General features: G+C 35.0%; 2 protein-coding genes across 2 annotated transcripts; one reads left to right on the top strand and one right to left on the bottom strand.

The window, feature by feature from the left end:
* Positions 1 to 457: 457 nt before the first annotated feature.
* On the top strand, positions 458 to 5,122 carry LOC102594848 (uncharacterized). Its single transcript, XM_015307379.1, has 5 exons — positions 458 to 777; positions 1,974 to 2,963; positions 3,465 to 3,690; positions 4,189 to 4,331; positions 4,608 to 5,122. The coding sequence occupies exons 2-5, from the start codon at positions 2,022 to 2,024 to the stop codon at positions 4,818 to 4,820; spliced, it is 1,524 nt and encodes a 507-aa protein (XP_015162865.1). The 5' UTR covers positions 458 to 777; positions 1,974 to 2,021; the 3' UTR covers positions 4,821 to 5,122.
* Positions 5,051 to 8,033, bottom strand: LOC102590285 (uncharacterized). Its single transcript, XM_006344345.2, has 8 exons — positions 7,398 to 8,033; positions 7,286 to 7,319; positions 6,978 to 7,190; positions 6,785 to 6,874; positions 6,622 to 6,687; positions 6,446 to 6,537; positions 6,302 to 6,349; positions 5,051 to 6,209 (listed from the first exon to the last, which is right to left on the bottom strand). Exons 1-8 carry the CDS (start codon positions 7,763 to 7,765, stop codon positions 6,092 to 6,094), a joined length of 1,029 nt encoding a protein of 342 aa, XP_006344407.1. The 5' UTR covers positions 7,766 to 8,033; the 3' UTR covers positions 5,051 to 6,091.
* Between the last annotated feature and the right edge of the window lie 369 nt (positions 8,034 to 8,402).

The following is an 8,402-nucleotide window of genomic DNA, read 5'->3' as shown; positions in this document are numbered from 1 at the left end:
GAGAGTTTCATTATTTTTCTTTGTATAAATAAATAACATAACATATTCAGATTTCTAAGCCAATTAAAATTTTCAATCATTTTTATTAATGTCTGAAATATTTTAACTTGACGTCCACATAGCTCGTTTTCATTTTAAGAGCCCGTTTGGATTGGCTTAAAAGTTGATCAAACCTACTTTTTAAGTCAGTTTTTTGACTTCTGAAAGTGTTTGACAAATATAAAAAATAACTTAAAATAAGTCAAAAATGACTAAAAATAAGTTACGAAGTGTTTGACAGGTTAAAAAATGACTTAAAATAAATAAAAAATGACTTAAAATAAATCAGAAACCAAAAATAGGTCTCCCCTACTTTTTATTTTTTAATTTAAAAGTCATTTCAGTTTGATTTTGTATTTTTAATTTAAAAGCAATTTTTTTAAGTCAATCCAAACGGGCTCTAAATCAAATTCAAATACAAATAAATGAAGTTCCAATCAAAGAGGATCTAAAAATTGAAGGCGGTGAAGGTGCCTATGATGAGAAATTAATTCATATCCATGATGATCTTGTTTCCGGAGTAGTGGAGCTAAAATACAGAAGCTTACTATTGGACCCTTTATCTCATCCTGATCAAAACGAATATCATTCATCTACAGAACCTTCCAAAGATGTAAAGTTAGAACTATCTGCAGGCCAAAGTCCATCTACATCATTAGCATCAGTGACTAATGATAATACAAATGCTAAAAGTACCTCCTTTCAGTTGGTTGCTCTGAATATCATCTTCCATCTAAGGTAAAGTATTGACAAATATATATAAGGATATCGCAAGCTTATATATTTTAGATATTCTTGGTGAAGTTTACAAATATGTACCATGTTTTCCGTCAAACAGATAAAAATTGGCATCTTTTGCTTGTTTTGGTTTTGCTGATCTCCTAGCTCCTTGAACTGTGAAATTTAATTGGTGGCCTATATTACTACAGTAACTAAGCATAGTCTCTTCACATTGATTTGTACTCATTACATATATCTATCTGCTAGGTAAAGGTCTTTTACCTGATTTTATCTTCAGCGATGAGCTGGCTGAAGCATGCCACGGAATGTGAAAATACTTCTTGAGGTTCTTCCATTGGAAATCCATAAATCTGAAATCATAAGGGTGAATTTGCAAGCATGGGAAGTTATTTTGTTTCTCTAAGAGTGACTCCTTTACATACAACCTCTCTTTTTCACCACATGAAGTAATTATTTGATTAAACAATTTGACTTCTCTATCTGAAATCTATGCTTATTTAACACATTGTATTGAGTAGTTTATTTATCAGGAGGTGTATCAATTAAACCTCCAACTTTGCCAGTGACTAGAAAATGGTGAATAGTATATAATTACCCGATCTTTGCTTATGTAGCCAAATACAGAAGCTAAATAAATGTTCTTGTAATCCTACATATACAAATCTGCAAACACTGCGACATGTTTTTGTTAATCTTGTTCAATGTATGAAAAATGATCTGTCTGCTTGTTGAATGGAACACGTGAGTTGAATGTCTTAGATCTTAAGTATTGCTTATTAAGAACTGATAAAGATCGGATTCGTGAAATTGTAGCTACTTGAAAGAAAAGCTTATTTAGATAAAGAAGAAGACTTCAGCGTCATAAATGATAAAGTGCTTATTCATATGCTGTGGAATCGAAAAAAGAATTTTTGATACTTTAACGTACTATTAATATTGGAATGCCTTTACGTTAGAACTCCTCGAGGGTCCACTTATTTTCACGAGCATTGTCCCTCTTGGAACATATACTGATTCTTTCCTGAGTGCAATCAGCAATGTTTTCCAGTGACTTCTGCTGTTGTGCTTATGGTCCTTCTGTTTGACAGCCAGGGTCCTTTGGCTTATGCTTATGTGGTATGCAGATCGACAGAAGAAATATATCAACAAGGCTCCTTCCTTTGATGCTTTGTGTTTTCTCTTTCTTTTTGCAGACACAGAATCTTGAGTTAAATGAATTATATGATGAGCTTGTTCATGATATGGAAGAGATATTGCTTGAATCTGGTGAATCTGTTGGATTCAGTTTTGGTAACAAGATTTATCAATCATATATACCACTTCCTTCAAGAGATGGTGGTTCTACTGCTTCTACTTCTGGTACTGATGATGCTTATGCTGCAATCCAAAACCCTCTGAAATTTGACAGGGTGGAGGTCATTGATACAATACAGAAGATAGGGGATGTTTCACTTAGTGAGAGATTAGTTGGAGTAAGAGAATATACTGCATACAGGATAAGAGTGTGGAGTGGCAAAGATAATTGGGAGGTTGAAAAACGGTATCGTGAATTTTCTGCTCTCTATTGGCGGTTGAAAAAGTTATTCGCAGATCAAGGAAGGATTCTTCCTCCTGTCTGGTCCTCTGTTGAACAAGAGTCACGGAAGGTTTTCAGAAGTGCTTCTCCAAAAGTTGTTGCTGATCGAAGTGTTCTTATTCAAGAGTGTTTAAATTCCCTTCTCCAGTCAAGGTTTCCTATAGGTGCCCTCAATGTTGTAGTGTGTTTCTTATCTCTGTCTAAGGATCTTCCAGATTCTCCAACTTATGATACAAATGCACTTCAGTCTCCGTCTACTTTAAGAAGCAGAATCAGAGGGAATGTTTCCAGCTTGGGGAAGACTATTTCCCTCATTGTTAATAAACGACCTTATAAATCGAATAAACAGTTACTAGATGAACAACATTATTTTTGTGCTGGTTGCTACAAAAATTTTGACGATGGGAAGACTCGAATACAGGAATTTGCGCAGACTATGGGGTGGGGAAAACCTCGTTTCTGTGAATATAGTGGTCAGCTGTACTGCTCTTCATGCCATACAAATGATATGGCTGTCTTGCCTGCAAGGATTCTGCATCTTTGGGACTTTAATCAATACCCAGTTTCTCAGATGGCTAAATCTTATCTGGACTCTATCTATGACCAGGTAATGAGAAAATTTCCCAACCAAATTTGACTAAATCTCTGTTTCTTGCCATTCTTTTTGACTGAACAGGCATGCATTATGTATCTTTGTATATCTATATATAATTAAGCAATTTAATGACACTTGGTCTTGTTTCCTCATCTTGCATACCAAATATCTTTCGACAATCCAAAAGGTTGCAACCAAGGGTGTAAGTAGTCAATGAAAGTGGGGATAAAGGTCCTGGAGACTAGGGATTAATCCTAGCAAGGTACCCGGTGGAATAGTCAAGGTATGGAATGGCACCGGAAAAGATGAATAACTACGCTTTGACAGGGTTAGTAATACATATGACCTGCTGCCGTCATTGGGAGAATCGGCATTAAGCCCCAGCTGTAGAAATGCTCACGTTTCTTGCCTCCCCCTGGGCTGCAGCCTCCTGTATTCTTACTTCTGGCTCCTTTTCACTATGAGAACATGAAATAACTGTAGGACTTATGTTTCATTCTTCTGCTCTTGCAGCCAATGCTTTGTGTCAGTGCAGTTAATCCTTTTCTGTTCTCAAAGGTCCCAGCTCTGCAGCATGTCACAAATATCAGAAAAAGGATAGGAACTATGCTTCCATTTGTTCGCTGCTCCTTCCAAAGATCCATCTACAGGGGAGTTGGATCTAGAAGATATCTTCTTGAAAGCAATGACTTTTTTTCTCTTAGGGATCTCATAGATCTATCCAAGGGAGTCTTTGTAGGTTAGCCTGCAAAACGAAAATTTATACTCATGATGCTTGGACACTTGTGCTTTGTTGTTTAAGTCCCAGAAGATCTTGTCTTTGCTAGTGATTTGTTTTACTTCTATATTTCTTTTCCATTTTATTTTTGTTGAAGATTATGAGGGAGGACTATTGGTAGCTCTTGGTTGATTTTATTTGATATTTTACAGTTATAAACTAGCTTAGCCTCCAATCGCTCAAGTTGCCATAGAATTGTTCCTAAACTGCACCCTTTTCTTTATTTTGTCCCGACTCCTTTCTCCCTCTAAATCATAGCAGAGCCTTCTAATTTACATTTACTGTTGCTTTCCAATGAATATATGAATGTTACTTCCTGCTTGTCAGAACATAGAAAAGAGAATTAGGAGAAATCAGGGAAAGGATGTTTCTTTAATAGTTCTGACCTGTTTTCCATGTGGCAACATTATTGAGAAAACTGACTTGTTTTGGTCCTATGCTATATGACTTCAAATGCAGCTTTACCAGTTATGGTCGAGACTATATCAAGAAAAATTCTGGAGCATATAGCTGAGCAGTGCCTTATATGTTGTGATGTGGGTATACCCTGCAATGCTCGGCAAGCCTGTGATGACCCCTCTTCTCTCATTTTCCCTTTCCAGGTTGGCAGGGTTTATCTTGTTTCATTTATTGATATTTGTTTCTTATTAACATACTGTTTGGGAAGTTGAAGTTAATTAATCAGACTTTTCAACCATTCTGCACTGCATGTTCCAAAAGAATTTAGCTCAAATTCTAAAAGTTTGACCTTTTTTAATAAAGGTGAATAATTTTATTGACCTAAATGTTGTGACTTAAACTGATGTAATTGTCCACTTCCAATATTTACTTGCATAAGAAATGCCAGACCTTCAAAGATGTAGTTTGTCCTTCAACAGGAAGAAGAAATTGAAAGATGCAAGTCTTGTCAATCAGTTTTTCACAAGCATTGCTTTAGGAGGACATCAAGTTGCCCTTGTGGTACTCAATTTAAACCGGAGCTAGAGGGAAATACAAGTAGGGGAAACCAGAGTGAGAGCAGTGTGGGGAATCTCTCCTTGGCCTTGCCAGGAAAGAAGGCAGACCTCAGTAAGGGGCTTTTTTCTAGGTAAGATCACTGAAGTCTAGCGAGGGTGGAGAACAGCGACCTAAAGATAAGAATACTGCTATTGTAATGGGCTCATTGCCTCTGACCAACCTCTGAATACCTGTACATATATTCATCCTTGTATTTTGCGTTGCAAGAAAATCGTGTGAATTGAAGCTTGTGCTTTAGCTAAGACCTGTAAGAATTGCCTATTCTTTCTCTGTATGTGTCTCTCCATCTTATTTGATCCTCTGGTATTTTCCTTCATTTGACTTGTATTCTTTTGTAATAATGTTTCAGAAACAAGGGTGATTTTTTCTTCTCTCAGTGATCATTTTCTTCTATAACAGCCAAAACTTCTGATATAACTATACTTTTTGTGAAGTTCAAGAAGCTCAGCATTCTTTGGTTTTGCCAACACATCACGACATAACTTTAGTTTGTATGAATTTGAAGAGTGCAACTTATCCTACTTATGATGGTCTTTACTGTATGCACTATGCAGTGAGGAATTTGTTCTATCTTTTGTCTATGCCTTTTGTTTTGGCTTTGACGTTGGAGTAGTTGGTGTCTGCATATATGTGATAACACGAGTAAAACCAAGGAAATGAGCAAGGATTTAACTTTACACTGGAAGTGTGTATTTACACTTATCAATATACTTGTAACTTGCTTTATTTATGAGGTTTACTAATTTCACTTTTGTGGGGCATGAAAAAGAGTTATCTGATGCTTTCTTTTGGTGTTTCTCATAAAATAGAAAAAGTTATATTAGTAACATTCCACACCTTTAATCAGTTCAGTTTTGACTGAAGATGCTTTTTGTTTCCCAACATATTGCCACTTACCCACTAGAAAAGTGGAGATCTTCATCAGAAGAATGAGCCATTCACTATCTATACAGCTTTCTCATTGTCGGCATGTTCATTGTATTTGATATGAGAGTGTAAACATGTTGCATATATATATATATTGAACAATAAATTATATGTACGAACTATTGATATCTGGGTTTTTTTTTCATATTTAGGCTACATATATATCTTGCAAACACAAAACTCTATCCCTCTAATCTCTTTTTGTATATTTACTGCTATTTTGCTACGTAAAGTAATACTATTGTGTTTCCTTTACTTGTTACCCTTTTTTCCTTTTCTGGGGAAACAAGGACCAAATACCAATGTTGTATTGTTCAAAAAATGAACTCATGTTGCCTTTTCTGCTATTTATTGTAATCTTTTCTCATTTTCCCTCGACAGTTAGCTGCCTTTAAGGCATAAAAATCCCTGTTTAGCATCATCCTGCACACTGATAAGAGTGAGGAAACCATTTCTTTAACAAATGGTGTTTGAGCTTCATGACCAAAACAAAAATGCCATAGCATGGTATGTGCATCACCGCCACCGATGAATACCTGAAATTTCAATCAGAAGAGGGGCTCATTTTCTTGAATCATAAGTTTCTTATAGATCAAAATTTGCAGTAGACATTAAACAAAATGCATACCACAGAGGAGAAAATGAAGATGACAGATCAAGAAATGGATAAGGCCACCTGTTTCCAAAATAAGACCAGTATTCATTAGTTGTTTCAAACAGATAAAACTTAAAATGTACTAAATACAACTGGTGGAAGAACAGTGTTTTTTACCATATTGACATACAAGCATGGACTGCCCATTGAAAAACAACATAAACTGCTGTCCACAGAAAGAAATATCCAATTCGAAACCAAGGGAAACGCTGAAATTCATCGAAAATTATAAGAATTACTCAACTTATGAAGATGATTTTTGAGACCAAATGAGAAAAGTTGGTTCAACTTACCAAAGAGTTGAGAGCTGTATCACCAAGTAGAAACACTACATTGATCGAATGCATGTTTATTATCCACTACAACATAAATGTAACATCAATTAGAAACACGAAACATCTCTGAACTTTATCCACTATAACAGTAAAGTCATAATAGTACATGTAGAATACTTACAAAGTTTAAATTATAACCCCTTATGGTCAGAAATGGAACAAGTATGAACCAGAAGACGCAGTCAGTAAGCGTTACTGCTCCTGCATTCATCTTTCATAACATAATAGGAAGACAAAAGTTAGTAATATGCAAAACTTGTGCATTCGTTGTCATAGGATAAAACAGAATCTTTTTGATTACTCGTCGATTTTACCTGGAAAATTATCTGAAAAACATATCCCCAGAAATCAGCAATTTGGCGAGAACTCTGTTCTGCATTTCCCATTGCCTGTTTTGCAGCATTTGAACTAGTGCTACTTTCTACATTCATAGACAATCTTCGCGAACTATACTCAATATCTTGCCTCTCATTATCAACTTTATTGTGATACTGATAACATCCATACATTGAGAGCACAGATCCAAGCTAAATTCATATAACAAGAAATCGCGAGTAAAAAATACAGAACAAAAAAAAAAAGAAAAATTGACTTCAACTTCAATGTTGGTGCTATTACTTACCCCAAAATAAATTGTGATCAATGTGAATGTCCACCTGTTTCAGTAGCCAATACAATACATAAGAACATTTTCAAGATTCATAAATCATAATCATTTGTATAAACATACTTACTGTGTATAATAGTAAAAGAGTTCCCCTCCATCAACAACAACATTCATGATTAACAATAACAAGAGGATTAAAAACGCGACGACTCTATATCCAAGAAGCCAACCAGGATGTATAGTTTTAAGACATGGTTTCCAAACTTCATCTTCATACAAAAGTCCAGGAGAGTCTTTCTCCTCTTCTCTCCTCCTATTTCTCGAACCGTGAGGTCCTTCATACTTTGTTATGAGAATAGATGCAAAAACCATTGAAGCAAAAATCCAAATGGAACACAATGTAACCCTCCAATTCAACCAGTAATTTGATGTTGTTGTATCAACTGTCATAGCTGGTTGCCATGAATTTTTCGGTGCTCCTGTTAGAAAACTCATTGTATCACAACAAAATTCCCCAAAGGGTCCAGAAAAAACACAACACTAAAGAATGTTCTTCTTTTTGTTCAAAAGAATTTGAAACATACAAAGAATTGAAATCCCAAAAAATCCCAAATTTGATTAAAGATTATATATAATGAAACTGTTGTAGTATGATATTGACACTATATACATTTGATATGTGAAAGTAAACAGAGATTCCAAACTTTCAGCATGCATTTGCACAGAAAGATATGTAGAAAAAATAATTTTAATATAATGTTTTGAAATAAAAGAAGGCAAGGTCTTAATTGTAAGCAAAGGAAAGTTGGCATACTTACAGGTGATGTGTAAGAATAGATGCTTTGCTTCTTTGCTTTGGAGGAATCAATTTTTATTTATTTTTTAACAAAAGAAATAAATAAAATTTGAAAAAAAGAGAATAGAGAGAGGACAAAAAGGATGGTGTTCTTTGAGCACAAGCTTCTTTATTTTGTTATCCTAATAGGATTTGCCTAATGGGATTAGTCACTAGTCTATAATACAAAATATGCCCATGCAAATTAAATATGAAATTCTTAGACATAGAGGATATGTCACTTTTTTTTAGTTTTATGATATTCCAAGTGTAATTTGGGGTGGGAGGGGGGGATCC

Source organism: Solanum tuberosum, unplaced genomic scaffold, assembly GCF_000226075.1.
Source record: "Solanum tuberosum cultivar DM 1-3 516 R44 unplaced genomic scaffold, SolTub_3.0 scf00055, whole genome shotgun sequence".
NCBI classification, from domain to species: domain Eukaryota; kingdom Viridiplantae; phylum Streptophyta; class Magnoliopsida; order Solanales; family Solanaceae; genus Solanum; species Solanum tuberosum.
This window is presented reverse-complemented; position numbering and strand designations above follow the sequence as displayed.

Bases quoted from the DNA above. Each gene is read 5' to 3' on its own strand.
- LOC102594848 (XM_015307379.1), top strand. From the start codon at position 2,022: ATGGAAGAGATATTGCTTGAATCTGGTGAATCTGTTGGATTCAGTTTT. The intron at 3,691-4,188 runs GTTAGCCTGCAA...CTTCAAATGCAG, and splicing joins ATCCAAGGGAGTCTTTGTAG to CTTTACCAGTTATGGTCGAG. The intron at 4,332-4,607 runs GTTGGCAGGGTT...GTCCTTCAACAG, and splicing joins CTCTCATTTTCCCTTTCCAG to GAAGAAGAAATTGAAAGATG.
- LOC102590285 (XM_006344345.2), bottom strand. From the start codon at position 7,765: ATGAGTTTTCTAACAGGAGCACCGAAAAATTCATGGCAACCAGCTATG. The intron at 6,538-6,621 runs GTAAGTTGAACC...GATGAATTTCAG, and splicing joins ATACAGCTCTCAACTCTTTG to CGTTTCCCTTGGTTTCGAAT. The intron at 6,210-6,301 runs GTATGCATTTTG...TTGAAATTTCAG, and splicing joins TCTTCATTTTCTCCTCTGTG to GTATTCATCGGTGGCGGTGA.